The sequence below is a fragment of the Cucurbita pepo genome, chromosome 15 (genome assembly GCF_057944985.1).
Source record: "Cucurbita pepo subsp. pepo isolate OVF chromosome 15, ASM5794498v1, whole genome shotgun sequence".
NCBI classification, from domain to species: Eukaryota; Viridiplantae; Streptophyta; class Magnoliopsida; order Cucurbitales; family Cucurbitaceae; genus Cucurbita; species Cucurbita pepo.
This window is the reverse complement of record NC_141812.1, coordinates 10,978,906-10,994,611: the sequence shown is the minus strand read 5'-3', so window position 1 is coordinate 10,994,611 and position 15,706 is coordinate 10,978,906. Positions and strand designations below refer to the sequence as shown.

The 15,706-nt window shown below is 37.1% G+C and overlaps 4 protein-coding genes across 4 annotated transcripts; 1 reads left to right on the top strand and 3 right to left on the bottom strand.

Moving 5' to 3' along the window:
- Positions 1 to 2,490: 2,490 nt before the first annotated feature.
- On the bottom strand, positions 2,491 to 3,220 carry LOC111811822 (F-box protein SNE). Its single transcript, XM_023698862.2, has one exon. The coding sequence runs from the start codon at positions 3,089 to 3,091 to the stop codon at positions 2,612 to 2,614; it is 480 nt and encodes a 159-aa protein (XP_023554630.1). The 5' UTR covers positions 3,092 to 3,220; the 3' UTR covers positions 2,491 to 2,611.
- A 1,194-nt stretch (positions 3,221 to 4,414) lies between these two features.
- Positions 4,415 to 7,082, bottom strand: LOC111776438 (receptor-like protein 41). The gene has a single exon (XM_023655873.2). The coding sequence runs from the start codon at positions 7,012 to 7,014 to the stop codon at positions 4,642 to 4,644; it is 2,373 nt and encodes a 790-aa protein (XP_023511641.2). The 5' UTR covers positions 7,015 to 7,082; the 3' UTR covers positions 4,415 to 4,641.
- A 612-nt stretch (positions 7,083 to 7,694) lies between these two features.
- On the bottom strand, positions 7,695 to 10,909 carry LOC111811658 (receptor-like protein 6). The gene has a single exon (XM_023698638.2). It carries the CDS (start codon positions 10,849 to 10,851, stop codon positions 8,059 to 8,061), a length of 2,793 nt encoding a protein of 930 aa, XP_023554406.2. The 5' UTR covers positions 10,852 to 10,909; the 3' UTR covers positions 7,695 to 8,058.
- Positions 10,910 to 13,198: 2,289 nt separating this feature from the next.
- On the top strand, positions 13,199 to 13,915 carry LOC147789351 (uncharacterized). The gene has a single exon (XM_087117780.1). The coding sequence runs from the start codon at positions 13,263 to 13,265 to the stop codon at positions 13,776 to 13,778; it is 516 nt and encodes a 171-aa protein (XP_086973906.1). The 5' UTR covers positions 13,199 to 13,262; the 3' UTR covers positions 13,779 to 13,915.
- The last annotated feature ends 1,791 nt before the right edge of the window (positions 13,916 to 15,706 follow it).

The following is a 15,706-nucleotide window of genomic DNA, read 5'->3' as shown; positions in this document are numbered from 1 at the left end:
TACTTTTTTACCTTTTTTGCCTGAATTGAAAACAAATCAGGTTTTTACCATGGGAATCTTTCACAGATTTAACTATACATGGTATATTTGACTTTTATAAGTTTAATTATTGAATTTATATCGGGATTAAAATTTACCATCCGTCCGTTCAATATTTTATTTTGATAGAACAAGTCGAGCTAGACTGATTACAAAACACGAACGAAATTTCATGTCATAAATTGTTACTTGGTCGATGTTTAAGAAAGAGAGAGAATCTGGGACAATTTGATGAGAACGGTTACGTTATAGTACTTTAGTTCGACGAGGTGGGTCGAGCTAGATTCATTGAAAAACATGAATGAAAGTTTAGGTCATAAACTGTTGTTTGGCGACGATATGACGTAAGTTATATTATAATATTGTTATGTTCGATGAAATGAGTCGAGCTAGATTGATTGAAAAATATGAACGGAATTTAAGATGATGAACCGTTATTAGGTTGAGATTTAAGAAAGAGAAGATCTAGATCCAACGTACGTTATATTTTCATTAAATGATAAAATGCCACGACAAATTAAATTTTGAAATTATTTTATAATTAATATAATGCTAAATTATGAATATATTTTTTACGTAAGAATTAAATTATTACAGGGACTAAATCGTAATATACTAAAATTGAAGGACTAATAAATTAAAACATACTGTCCATAAAAAGGCTCGAGATGTACGAAAGGAACCCAAGCTAAAAAATTAAAACATACTACCCATAAGAAGACTCGAGATACACAAAAGGAACCCGAGCTCAGTTCTTAGTTAAGAGGGTCAAGCATTGATGTCATCATGAAGCCATATAATTATTTTGTAGTCGAACATGAACTATACAGTACTTATGTATAATCGCTATATAAAGTTACGAGCCTATCGTAGCTCTACTACAACCAATCGTTATTAAAAACGCTTACCCTATCGAATCATTTTTGTATGACTCGGTAATGTAAGATTAGTTTGCGTCGTGAAACCAAATTGAAACGGGGACGGGAGAGAGAAAAGGGAATTGTGAAGGTGAGAGAGAGAGAGAGAGAGAAGAAGCCCAATGAGCCTTAGGGAGGGAAAAGGGCAAAAAGGTCCATTACTAGGAATTCAGAAATCCATGTTAAGGGACGGAGGTCAGGTCTCTATCCCACGCAGGTCGTAGGGGAGCCCTAGAGTGAGATGTATATACAGTGCGTGCACCAGAGATTCCAGCTCGAGCCAAACTCCGAATAGAAGCGTCGGATTCTCTGCACAACGCCTCCTTTCTTTCATCGTTTACGGCTGCCTTGAACCCTCACTATCACCGCCCCATGTTGAGGATTATTGGGATTAGGAGTGTCCCACATTGGTTAATTTAGTGGAAGATCATGAGTTTATAAGTGAGGAATACTATCTCCTTTGGCATGAGGCATTTTGGGGAAGCCCAAAGCAAAGCCATGAGAGCTTATGCTCAAAAGTGGACAATATCATACCATTGTGGAGAGTCGTGATTCCTAACACCCCCTCTTTTTCCGTCTATAATCCATTATCATACCATTGTGGAGAGTCGTGATTCCTAACACCCCCTCTTTTTCCGTCTATAATCCATCTAAATTACGTATTTACCCTTTCCAACTTTACTTTTTCCTATTTTTAAAATAAATTTAGCTTACGAGCGTTTACCAATTAGGATGCTGGCGACCAACAGAGGTGAATTGTGAGATCTTAGATCGATTAGAGAGAGGAATAGAGCCTTCTTATAAGGGTAGAAACTTATCCCTAACAGACGGATGGTGACACGGACAAAAGTAGACAATATTTGTCAGCAATTGGCTTGAGTTGTTCCAGTGGTTTCAGAGCCCCGATTATTGGACGATTTGATGCATTGGTCAGAGTAGGGCTGAACCCTTTCAATAGTAGGCACGTTTTTCAAAATCGTGAGCGACATTACATATCGAACCAAAACACTAGCAGTGAACTTGAGTTATTACAAATCGTATTAGAGTCAAGTACGAACATTTATCAAATAGTGGAATGCATTAGTGGGAGTAGGGTTAGAACATTTCTCTAATATAAATATTTTAACTGTGAGACTAACGATTTTACCAGCTAAAATAGACAATATTTACCGACAATAGACTTGTATTATTACAAATGGTACTAGAATCTTAGAACCAAACACTGTGTTGTGCGCTGTGTTAGCGAAAACGTTGAAGTCTATGTCTATTTAATCATTAATTTGTGTCTATTTAGTCGGTGAATAATAAAAAAAATTGAGAATCTTATTTATATATTTATTTTAATTCAACTGGTTATGTTTGAACTTGCCAAACATTTACAATTATTAAAGTTTTGTCTCTAAACGATAAAAAACAGATTTGTTTTTTTCTTTTTAAAAAATAATAATAAAAAGGTTACAATATTAATTTCCAAATTTATTTCAAGTGAGACGGAAATATAATATTAAATTATTTAATTAAAAATGGAAATAAATTCGAAGAAAAATACGGGAGTGGCATTCAGTTTTTGTCCTATGAGACAATTCCAAATGAAATACGTTTCAGAATGGAACGGGAAAGAGAAAATGATGAGAAGCAGGAAACAAACAAACAAATTATACGTTCACCGGTTTGCAGAGGAACCGCAGCGACGGAGCCGCGGCGGCCGCATCGCCGCCGAGCCAACCGTTTCTCTCGTAATAATCGACGCAGAACAAGGAGAGCGAGAGTCGCTGTACCTGATCTTGGAGAGTCCGTACGCGGGGGACCAAACCGGAGCGATTCAATCGGGAGAGGACGGGACGAAGGCAGAGCATGTAGAGTCTCTTGTAGCCGCCGAGAGCGAGGATGAGAGGACGGACGGAGGAGAGAGGCGGAGAGGAGACGTGACGGAAACAGAGATGCTCCCAGAGTGAATCGTCGTTGCGAGCTAGGGCACACCAGAGACGGCAGACGCAGGCGGCGGCGCAGAGGGAAGGACCGTCAAGTCGCTTGAGGATTTCGGTGAGGATATCGAGGTGATCGTTGATTGAGAATTTGATTTTCTTGCTGTTGTTCTTGCGTTTGGTATCTCCTTGTGGTGCATTTGGCTGCATGATTAACCTGTTTCTTCTTCTTCTTCTTGATTGATTGATTGTCTCAATTTCTCGATCGAGAGAGGGATTTTTGAAGAAGGATGAACAAAGTAGAAAGCAACTGCCGAACTTAGCAGATTTTAAAATAAATAAATAAATAAATAATAACAATAAAAAGAGTAAAATTTGCGTGTTTGTTGGGCTTTTGCAATCTAGCCACCTGGCCCAATTACGTGGCGTGAAGCATTTTTTACTCTTTTTCTTCATTTTATTTTTACATTTTTTTTATTTAAATGATTTTGGAGGGGACGTTAAGTTATTAAGTTGAATGTCGCTGTGACCTAATAGTGACCTAATAGTGACCTAGATAGGTCATGACCTCATGTATTTATAGATGACACTGTGACCTTGACTTAGATGGGTCACGATCTAGATGTGTATAATGAAAATTACATAATAAATCATAGATTTTGTGATAAATCAGTAAATTACCGATTATATTGCTATGTACAGATCTCAGGGAGAGGTATCAAAGAAGAAGATGGCGCCAAAGGGAAAAGTTGATGGAGCAAGGAAGTGGAAGAAATGAGGTGAGAATTTTGTTGTTGTGTAGCAATTTAATGGAAAAGGTTTATCGGGTTCAGCGGATTTTCTGTTTCTTGTTCTTGTTTTATATTTACATATTCCAAGATCTTCTTTCGATTTGACCTTTCTTTCTTCCTTTCTCCAAAAAGAATCACTGCCTTTCAATGTTTAGCCCACTCTGTGTCATTGCTTCTATGATCCACGCATGGAAATTGGGATTGCTCTCTGAAACCCTACTGTTTTTGCCCATTTCATCTCATCATAAATGGTAGGGCCATTAGGGTTTTACTCCATTTGAAATGAAAGATGAGTTCGTGTTTAATGCTTGCTTGCTTTCTTTCTTTATTGATCTTTAGGTTTAAATACTATTGATTGTGTTCATTCTGGTTGCCATTCTTCGAATTGTATGCATTTTAGCCCACAATAAGGCAAAAGTATGGTTACATCTTATGGATGAATCATTGTGCTAAAATGTTGATTAAAAATGAGATAAGAATGTAAGTGAAAGGACCAAATCAAGAATGTTTAAGCACACGAACCAAAATGAATAGAAGTTGAACTATATGAAAACTAAAATAGATATTTCGAATGTTTAGCGACGAAAACGGACTTCACTCTTGAAAGTATAAGAATCAAAACAATATTTAAACCTTATGTTTATGGAAAAGAAATGGAAATAGAAATGTGTTCATTTCTGTTTGAGATAGGTAGGGTGAGGTTTAGATTGGGTTTTCTTATTTTGGTTAATATTGCTGCGTGAATATGGCTGTGGAGGGAAATACAATTCAAATGGTACTGAAACTCGAGCCATTCTTTAGAGATTTATGCTTATAGTGAATTTGAGATGCCTTTAAAACGTTTGTGAGTCAAACATTTCTATCCAGTGCTTTGTGGGCTGTGCTAAAAACACTTCTTACCATCCTAAAAATCTATCATAAACTCACTTTTATTCTACAATGTGGAAAACTAGAACTTTAGCATCCCTTTTAATGGTTTGTCCTCCTTGTCACCCTTCTCTTTGGTCGTGCAACTCTGTAGATCCTCAGAAACCATGCTTCCTTCCTCTTGATTACATAATTCCCAGCCACCATTCCAAACACTACCCCACAACTATATCCAATCAACACTATTTTCCAACCAAAATCGAACATAGACGCTTCATCATCTTCCTCTGAGGTTGAAGATGATGGTTCCTTGGCCTCAGATTCCCCACATTTCTTCACCAATGGCTTCCCACACAATCCTACATTGCCCTCATACGAACTGCTTTCAATGTTGTTAAGCTGGTTCCCTTCTGGTATTAGACCCGAGAGGTTGTTTTGGGAGACATCAAAAGTTGAAAGGAAAGTGAGCTGAGCCAGTGTCTCTGGAATCTCCCCTGAAAGCCTGTTGTTTGAAAGATCCATAGATTCAAGCTGTGTTATGTTACCCAATGACGATGGGATTTGACCACTGAGCATGTTGTGAGACAGATTGAGAGAATGGAGACCCTTTAATTTGCCGATTAGATCCGGAATTTTGCCTTTGAATCTGTTGCTTGAGAGATCCATACTGGTGAAAGCCTCTTGAATCTTGGAGAAGCTTCTCTCATACCCTTTATTGATTATGGTGATTGAGTAATAATACTCGAGTGCCCAAGCATAATTTGCAAAAAAGAAGCATGTACTGTTTGCTTTCATATATGTTGATTTGGTAGTTGGGGTAGTAATCTTCATGGCATTCCAATTACTGATGCTTTTGAGTGGCAGGTCACCTGATAAGTTATTATAAGAGAGATCAATAACACGCAATCTCGGAAAGTCATAATTGGTCTTCGGCTCTTTGATAATCCCGTAGAATCGATTGGATTGCAACATGAGAAGGCTCAACATTGGAAGAGCTCCCAGCCAAGATGGGAAAACGTCAGTCAGTTGATTGTAACTGAGGTCTATATTCTCTAGCATTTGACAGTTTGCCAAAGATCTTGGAACTTTACCCTGAAATTGGTTCTGCCTGAAATCAATGGCCCGTAGATTGCTTTTGCCGATGAAGGTGTCAGGAATGCTTCCATGAAACATATTATCGCTCAGTCTCAGAACTTCCAAAGAACTGAAATTCCCCATACAACCGGGAAGCAGGCCACCAATGGAGTTGCCAGAAATGTCAAGGTAAATAAGAGAACTCAAGTTGCAGAGTGAAGATGGAACACCATACATTCCTTCATTTTTTATTTGGCTGATATATGCAAGACCCAAATATGCAAGTTTGGTCTGCATACCAACCCAAGACAGGGTTGCATCAGTGAAATAATTGGAGGTGAGGTGCAGAAAGTTTAACCCAGTAAGATCTTTGAAGGAAGAAGGAATTTGGCCACTGAACTTGTTTGAACGAAGGACTAATATCTTGAGGTGGGTGAGGTTTCCAAGTGAAGGAGGAACAGTCCCCGATAAGTTGCATCCTGCTACATCAAACACAGTCAAGGAATGTAGATTTCCAATTGAATGTGGTATTTTGCCAGTTATTCCTGAGTACTCGAGGCATAATTCCTCGAGCAAATTGCTTGAGTTGAATTCAGGAAGATAACCGACGAGATTCGGATTGTATGGTATTTCAAGTATCTTTAGTTTCGGAAACTGAAATATTTCAATGGGAAATTGACCCCACAGGCCGCAATCAGACAAGCGAAGGGATTCTAAAGAAGATAAATTTGCCAAGTAATCTGGGACTTTGGATGATATGTCAACCTTACTAAGACTAAGATGCTCAAGTTTAGTGAAGTTTGCCACAAAACTATTGAAATCAGGATTTCTAAGTTTCAACAACCTTTCTCCCGAAGAGACTTCGATATTTTGAGACAAGTCTAAGGCCAACAAGTTGGACAACTTAGAGATTTCAGCTGGGATTTGTCCTGAAAATGTAGAACCAGAAAGGTTGAGAAGCATCAAGTCAGAAAGTTGTTGGATTCTTGCAGGAATCTCAGAGAAATTGAAGTTATTGAGTGCAAGGTTAAGCTTTTGAAGATGAACAAGTCGAAAGAGGCTGCTATTGGAATTTAGGAAACCATAGAGGCAATCACTGCCGAGGTCAAGACCGACCACATGCCCTGTTGTCTTGTCACACTCCACACCACGCCACAAACAACAATCATCGCTACTCCTGCTATCAACTCGCCAAGAAGCTGTCTTGGGAAATGCATGTGAACAATTAGCAGACTTGTCAAACAAAAAGCTTTCCTTGAACTGCAAAAGGGCATCCCTTTCTTCATCATGGCACAGTGGATGAGTAGAGGACAAGCAATGAGTTATGGCAAAAAGCAAAGTTAACAGTACAGCCACATAGGAAGCACCATAGGAGGAAGAAAAAGATGCTGATATCTCCATGAATACACTGAGGTAATTCCACACTTGGGGATTACTTCTGTTTTATATGTAGGAATCAAGATCTTCATGTCCAAAATGTCATCCATGGATATGAGAAAAGAATCCATGGACCCCTTGACTCCGTCCCTTTGTCGATCCCATTACACGACAAGTTTCCGATGCCATGTGTTTCAAAGATAAGGAAAAAAGAGATGAAAAACAGAGCCATTCCTACTCTGAAAAGTTTGATCAAGCAAAATCTAACATCTGTATATTCATGAACTCATAAGTCATGGTCATTAAGAAAATGAAGTCAAGTGAGGTTTGTTGTGGTAGGTGTATGATGTTGTCTTCTACCACTTTAGTCATTGCCCAAATGCTATGGGTCTATGGATTGAACTGACTGAATTGACCAAGAAGGTGAATCAGTCTAGGGAAAATTAGCCTAAGATCTTTCATGCCATATATCCTCGAAGCTAATCCTATATCAATTAAAACTTTAAACTAATAATGAAAACGAGACCCACTACACTTAAGGATTTGTGAAGCCCAATTGGTTCTGAAGAATGAAGATTCAAACAGCCTTTCTTTGAACGTTGCTGCAAGATGATATAAAATATGAATAATGTGTCCATCAGTCACCAACTTCCTTTCTTGACTGTGAATTTTAAAAGATTACGTTGTTTTCCTCAAAATTTCCCTTGTTTCTTTTTTTTTTTTCTTTTTTTCTTTTTTTCTTTTTTTTTTTTCATTTGAATGCATCTTCAAGTTGTAGGACATCCCAAATCATAGTTGAAAACTCCGCTGTTGATGGTGGTAGTTGCTGTATTTGAATCATATATACTCACTATGTTACATATATAAACAATATAGTTGTATTATTGTACAAGTTGTTCTACATGTGTAATCAGCCAAAATTCCCTGTTCCTATTTGTTGTGTTACAACAAGAGCCCTTTTTCTACACTTGGAAACAACAAAGTAAGATAAAGCAACAATATGTCCTTCATATTCAGGCATCTGAGATACCCAATATCATCCACTCCTGGGTCTCATCTTGCTCTCCTTCATTCCTCCCAGTTTTTGGGTATTCCAATCTTGAAGGTCTTTTTAAACCATTCTTCCTTCCTTCCAAGGATGTAGTTCCCAACAATCATTCCAACCAAAGCTCCACATCCATATCCAATCAATACAGTCTTAAACTTAATCTTAAAATCAGATCCCTCATCTTCATCCTCATCAGAATCTGATGAAGGTGGCTTGGAATCTCCACATTGCTTTGATAATGGATCTCCACATAATCCCACATTCCCCACATACGAGCTGTTATCAACATTGTTAAATTGGTTCCCTGTTGGTATTGGACCAGAGAGATTGTTGTAAGAGACATCAAATATTGAAAGGAAATGAAGTTGTGAGAGTTCTGGAGGTATTGGTCCTGAGAGTTGGTTGTGTGACAGGTCCAAAGACTCCAGTCGTGCCATGTTCTTCATCAATGGCGAGATGGGGCCAGAAAGCATGTTGTGGGAAAGGTTGAGAGATTGAAGGCCTTCTAGGTTCCCAACAAGATCCGGTATCTGTCCTTCAAATCTGTTGCTTGAGAGATCGAGACTTGTAAAAACCTCTTGAATCCTTGAGTAATCTCTCTGATAACCTTTCATGGTTATTGTGGTGGAATAGAAAAATTCAAGAGCCCAAACATAGTCGAATGAGAAAGTTATAAATGTGTTTCGATATGCTGACGCAGTCGTGTTGAAAATCTTCATTCCTTTCGAATTAGTTATATACTTCAATGGGAGATCACCCGAAAAGTTATTGAAGGAGAAATCAACAATTCGCAACATGGGGAACTCCGTGTTGGTTTCAGGTTCTTCGATTTTTCCATGGAAGTGATTGGATCTTAGTATTAGAAGTCTTAGCATTGGAAGAGTTCCAATCCAAAAAGGAAAACCATCGGTCAACTGATTGTCACTCAAGTCCATGATCTCCAAAATCTTGCAATTGGCTAACGATCTTGGTACTTGACCTTGCAACTGATTGCGACTGAAATCAAGAAACCTTAGTTTGCTCCCACTTCTGAAGGTATCAGGAATAGTTCCATGAAGTGAGTTCTGTCTAAAGTTCATAATATCCAAAGAACCGAAAGTTCCAATACATTGTGGAAGCACACCACTCATTAGATTACTCGACAAATCGAGGGCCACGAGCTTGCTTAATTTGCATATGGCTGGTAGAATTGGACGCGAGTCTCGTAACCTGTTATTAGAGAGATCTAACACAGTGAGATTAAGCCAAGGAAGAGCATCTTGAAACTCTTCTACACCAGTTAGGGCGTTGTGACTCAAGTTCAAAACCATCAATCTTTCTCTACTCATGCTCCACATCCATTTGGGTATCTGGCCTTGAATATTGTTCTCTCCAAGTTCTAATAACTCTAACGCATTCTGTTTTTCAAGAAATGTTGGAATCTGAGTTAAATTGCAGGATCCAAGTCCTAGAAGGTTGAAGTTTGGAAGAGTTTCATTAGGTTTACCTACATGATCATCAAGAACAGTCAACTTATTGGCAGTGAGGTGAAGTTCAGTAAGGCTTTCAAGTTTCATAAACATGCTCATTTCCACAGTCCCATTCAAGTAATTAGACTGAAGATAAAGGTGCTTCAGGTTCATAAGTTGAGAGAAAGACTTGGGAATTGAACCACTCAATTTGTTTCCATACAGATGAAGATCGGTTAGCTCTGCAAAATCGCCTATCCAAGATGGAATCTCACCCGTTAGTTCATTTTCACCCAGAAGTAACTGAACAAGGTTAGTCAAGTTTCCAACAGAAGGCAACAGAGTGCCACTTAAACGAATCCCAGAAAGTCCCAAGTAAGCAAGCTTGTTCTGCTTACCAACCCAAGACAAAGTTGCATCTCTAAACTCATTATAGCTAAGAAATAGACGAGTCAGCTCGGTTAGGCGTTCGAGGGACGACGGGATTTGGCCACTAAAGTTGTTTGCATAAAGCTCTAACTCCAGGAGTCCAGTAAGGTTACCAATTGTGGCAGGAACAATCCCAGAAAAACTACTATTTCCTAACTTCAAGGAAGTCAAGGACTTAAGGTTGTCAATGGAAGAAGGTAGTTCACCATGAAATGCAGTTTGTTCAAGCCATATCCTCACAAGAGAACTGTTCATGTTGAACTCAGGCAAAGAACCAGAGAGATGTGGATTGTATGGAAGAACAAGATGCTGCAAATTTGGTAAGTGAAAGATTTTCTGAGGAAAAATTCCAGTCAGCCCACAAGCTCCCAAACTCACAGACCTCAAAGAAGACATATTTGCAACAAAATCAGGAACAGCAGAAGATATATTAATACTACTGAGACGCAGCGTCTCTAACTTAGACAACCTTGATATTGCCGAAGGGATTGGCCCTGAAAACCCAGAACCAGCAAGATCCAGCTGCCTCAAGTCAGTAAGCTGTCCAATCCCTCCAGGGATTTGGGACAAATTGAAGTTGTTGTCGGAGAGAGTAAGAGTTTGAAGATGAACCAGTCGAAAAAGGCTGCTGTTAGAGTCAATGGAACCGTAGAGACAGCCGCCGGCAAGATCAATTCCGACAACATTTCCAGTCTGGTTGCTGCACTCGACGCCGTCCCAGGAGCAGCAATCATCTGTTGTTCCACCTTCAACGCCCCAGGAAGCAACCACCAGAGGAGAGCCTAAGCAAGAAGGGTTAGGGACGAAGCTGTTCTTGAACTGCAGCAGAGCAGCCCTCTCTGAGCTTTGGCAAGTGGCGGCGGAGCATTGAGTTGCAGAGAAGACGAGGAAGAACAAGAAAACCAGACAGCAAAATGATGGCTTCATCTTCTTCATGGTGGTCGGTAATGGCTGATCTTGAGAAGATAGCAAGATGATTTTCTAAACAAGTGAAGATTCAAACCCCGATTCGGCTGGAAATCAGCCTTTTTCGTGGAATAAATAATTAAATATGTTGATTTTTTTTTTCATAATATTGTATCCTATTTTTTTCTTCAAGCGAGGTGGAAATACAGGCTTACACTCAATTTTCTTGTTTTTGAGTTTTGACTAATATGAATTATTTAATATTATGGTGTTTTCATTTAGTCGTTTTTTTTTAATTAAAATTCTATTTTAGTCTCTATAATTTAATTTTATTTCACACTAGTCCTGTTTTTAATAAACCTAAAAGAAAATTCGTGGAGTTAATTTATTTTTAATTTTATTTTAAAAATTAACTAACTTTATAAATTTTAGAAATATATGCAGGTGGTCGTGTTTTTTAATTAAAAACTTATTATTTTTTATTATTATTCAAAAGTTAAATTTGGATAATTGAAATATGTAGATTTAAATGAAAAACACTTTTAACTTTTAGGAACCTATTAGATACAAAATTGAAAGTTAAAAGATTTACTAAATACGTTTTAAAGATTCAAAGATTAAACCAATACGAAGCTGAGCGTTCAAAGATTAAACAAATACGAAGCTGAGCGTTCAGAAATTAAACCCGTAAACGAGTAATTTCACCATATTTCAAACTATTTGAAATTTGAACTAAAAGTACGTATAAACAAGTTGGTCCAACTACGTAGCAATAATTGGTGGCCATGAGCCACTTGACGATATATTTAATTTTCATCCCGCCAATGTTGACTCCTTTTTAAGGACAAAAGGATCAAGTTGACCTTACACGTTGGTGTGATTAAATATCTAACTTTCGTTTTCGGGTTTGACCTAAGTTTTTCTAACCTTTTGCTAGCATCATTCGACCGAGAGAATTCATTGTATTATCCCTCTAGTTAAAATTGAGCAAATACTTGAAATTTGTCGAATTCTTCAATTTTTTTTCATTCACTCTCCCATTCTCACTCCTCTCTGTCCTCTTGACAATAGAGTTCTATAGCGTTTTCCATCGTCAATTTTTCATTTCCTCGTCTTGATTTTGTTGCACTAGCAACCACTATAAGAAAATATGAAAAAGCTATTAAAAAAAAATGAAAAAAAGCGGTAAAGATCCACAAGTCTCCCCTTAGTGCATAGCAGAAAACAACGGCTTTCACAATGTTATTACGATAATTATAATAATTATAAAAGATTAAATAACTTTATTATAGTATAAAATTAAAGCTATATTTATATATTATAACATTAATAAATAAAAAAAAAACGCTATAAAATATTTTCATAATACGTATATAAGCTATACCTTCGTACTTTATTATAACATCCATCGTAACCATACGGAAACGCTAAAAATCTCAAAATTTTAATAATGCCAGCTGTCAAAACGTATGTTGGGCTTATAGGTCTAATACTTGAAGAGAATTATAATTTCACATTTTCTTCACCAATATTGGGCTTTGAGTCCATAATTGTTAATGGGCTAAGATCTCATGGGCCTTTCTATTCTTTTCACATTTGAGAGCCCAATCCATCTTAGCTACTTAGCTTTATATATTTCATTATTTCAAGTCCACCTAAAGTCGAGAGAAAAAATAGTAAAATAAGATATTTATTTATTTATTTATTTTTATATTATAAATCAATCACATTAATTAATTTATTATTATTTTTTTAATGTTTGAAATATGAAGTTTTTGATCCCGTTGTCTGAAAACGTGAATGCACGCTTCTCCTCACGCTAATACTTCATCTTTTTTCCTGTTGTAACCACTGTTAGGTTTTAGAGGTTTCCCTCTTCTTTATTTGTCGATGGAGCTGCTTTCCTCATTTTACTTATTCAATTTTCTTCACGAACTTGTACTATCGATACCACAAAGATAGCCACTCGTTTTAAGCAGGATCGATTGTTCTTACAGTTCTTTAAAAGAAGATATTTGTTCAATTCGAGATCTTGAAACTAACTCGTTTTCATACTTTTCAAACGCAAACATTTGGTACAAATAGAATTAAGAAGTCACCGTCAAAGTCTTCACAAAAGAACAATTAACCAAAAAGTTGACGGGTTCAACCCCATTACCCAAACTACCCCTAAATCGTTGACACCACCCCACACGATAAAGGGTAATATTGTAAAAGCACTACTTTTTGTGTTCACACTGTGTTCCACAATTCATTATAAATATAGCAAAAACAATGCATTTTTTTTTAAAACACCCAATTCCACTCCCACCAGTCTTCTTCTTCAAAAGAAAAGAAAAAAGTTTGAATCTTTGTGAAAAATTTGAAACACCCAATTGACCCAATTGGCCAAAATCATCAAATCTTCAATCAAGTTCTTCAAATTTTGCTGATTTTCCACAATGAAGTTAGTGATTTCAGCTTCTGTGCTCTCTGCAATGGTGTTTTACTCATCTCTCCTCCCTTTCCTCCACTCTTTGAACCTTTATATCTCTGCAACAATCCACAAAAACTACATGTTCTTGCTCTGCAATGGCCTCCTTGTCTTCATCGTTCGAAACTCCGGTCTTATCAGTAGCTCTGGCCGCGAACAGTGCAGCGGACATGGCAGCAGAGAAGCTGAAGCTCTAGGGGCCGCAATGGAGGATTCCACCACAATTGAGAGAAAAGTTGAAGATAGAGAAGAAAGGGAAAATGGGTTTATTGCAGAAGAAGAACAAGAAACTGAAAGATTGGTTACAGAAGAAGAAGAACAACAAGAACACGAAGAAGAAGAAGAAGAAGAAGACGAAGAAGAAGCAGAAGCAGAAGAAGTTGGGGCTTTGAGCAATGAAGAATTGGACAAGAAATTTGAAGAATTTATCAGAAAAATGAAGGCAGGAATCAAACTTGAATCACAACAACTGCTTATTTTGTAACTAAGAATCTAAATAAAAAAAAAAAAAGCTGACTCTGTAATTTTTACTCTGTTCTTCACTTCTCTTCTGTTATTGGATATAGAAAGAATTTTACCTTTCAAATTATTGTGAAAAGAGTGGCTTTCTTATTGGCATAATTAGCTTGGAGTATTATTACATTAATATAAAAAGAAAAAACCCAAATTTGTTCATAAGTTCGTCTCGATGATTTTGTAAAAAAAAAAAAACTTTCGAATCTATCGGTGACATCTTACATCCGTTGGAGAGGAGAACGACGCACCCCTTATAAGGATATGAAAATCTCTCCCTAACATACGTGTTTTAAAATCGTGAGGCTGACGACGATACGTAACAGTCAAAGTGGACAATATCAGTTAGCGGTGGACTTGAGCTGTTACACTATTGTACCCTTAAAACTTCAAAGTTGATCAACATCAGTTAGCGGTGGGCTTGAACTGTTACACGAATTCAAAGTTAAATTTATTTTTCTCCTAAAATTTGATGACATCAACAACGCCACGAGGAAGCATCCACAAAAAAAAAAAAAAAAAAAAAAAATTAATAATAATAAATAAATAAATAAATAAAGAAATAAAAAGTTGGCCTCAATGAGTCAATGTCCTTATCCAATGTTTGCTCAAGGGAAAAAAAAATAGATTTTGGGTATAAATGGTTCCAACTCTGTAACAAATTGTGGTACAAGTAGAACAGCATCTTTTGGGTTGGTGTTTGGTCCCTTGTCCTTCTGTTCATTTTGTTTTTGTATTTTTGTTTATGTGTCCTTCTTTGTCCCAATATGTTTGTTCCCACTCTACAAGAAGCTTCCTTTGAAAGGGTCACTTGACTCCAAATCTTAGGTCATTTTTTAGAAAATGACCTTCGAGTATGAACTATTCTTTGGGTCAAAAGATTGATCCTATTGGTTAACATGACATAAAAGACACAATATGTCAAGTGAAGTTACAGTGTTGTTTTAAACGGTCAGGGTAGATGAACCCATCATTGATTTTTCAACTCTGTTCCATCAATGATTGTTCAACTATTTCTTGATGTAAGGTTGCATCTAAAGCTTAAAATTTTCATCTTTTATTTGTAACGTTGTCTTAGGGAAAAGCTCCATGGCAAATATGTAACAATTTTTTAATAGTTAGTTCGTGTATATTCATACACTACATCACCCTTAAAGGGTACCTATTGGCAGCTAAGGTCTGAAAATTTGGAAATATCCTTCTAGCCTAAGTGAAGATTAGCAAGAACGAGCTACGAATATGATATAAAGAGATTGATCCTCGACAATCTAGTTTATCGAAAAGAAGAAAGAACAGTTCCGAACACGCTTAAAAAGCACATCATATGTGGGTTAAGAGCAAAAATGAGAAGACAAGGACTTGGTTTTCAACCATAGATGAAGGGGGCAGGCAGGTAGGGACAGCTTCAAACCATTGTTGGGTAAGTGAGCATGTCTTGAGAGCATAATGAGCTGGCATTCATGCTCCCTTTTTTGAACATGGGGGGAGATTTCAACCTCACATAACATATTTTGGCTGATCTCATCAAAATCATCTCGTCTTTTAGATTTGAGATTATAATATTTAACAAGTATTTTATCTGCATATGATGATTCAATTGGCTGATTCAAGATATTCATTGATCTGATTATCTTCCCATTCTACCAAACATCTTTAGCTTTCTATGAACAAAACAAACAAGGATCAAATACCTTATTATGGGAGAATCTGCAATAATATCATATGCCTTTGCCGCATGCTCAACAACCATACTATTTTCTCCACTCCATTGCATCTGTGGAAAAGGCACAATTTACTTCAGAAAATGATTTGAGAACATGGGGTAACAAGAAAATCATGCTTCCACAATGAAATTATAACCGTCCAAGGTTTTAAAACGCGTCTTCTAGGGAGAGGTTT

What these genes read in the sequence shown, in the direction of transcription:
- LOC111811822 (XM_023698862.2), bottom strand. Translation starts at nt 3,091, where the DNA reads ATGCAGCCAAATGCACCACAAGGAGATACCAAACGCAAGAACAACAGC.
- LOC111776438 (XM_023655873.2), bottom strand. Translation starts at nt 7,014, where the DNA reads ATGGAGATATCAGCATCTTTTTCTTCCTCCTATGGTGCTTCCTATGTG.
- LOC111811658 (XM_023698638.2), bottom strand. Translation starts at nt 10,851, where the DNA reads ATGAAGAAGATGAAGCCATCATTTTGCTGTCTGGTTTTCTTGTTCTTC.
- LOC147789351 (XM_087117780.1), top strand. Translation starts at nt 13,263, where the DNA reads ATGAAGTTAGTGATTTCAGCTTCTGTGCTCTCTGCAATGGTGTTTTAC.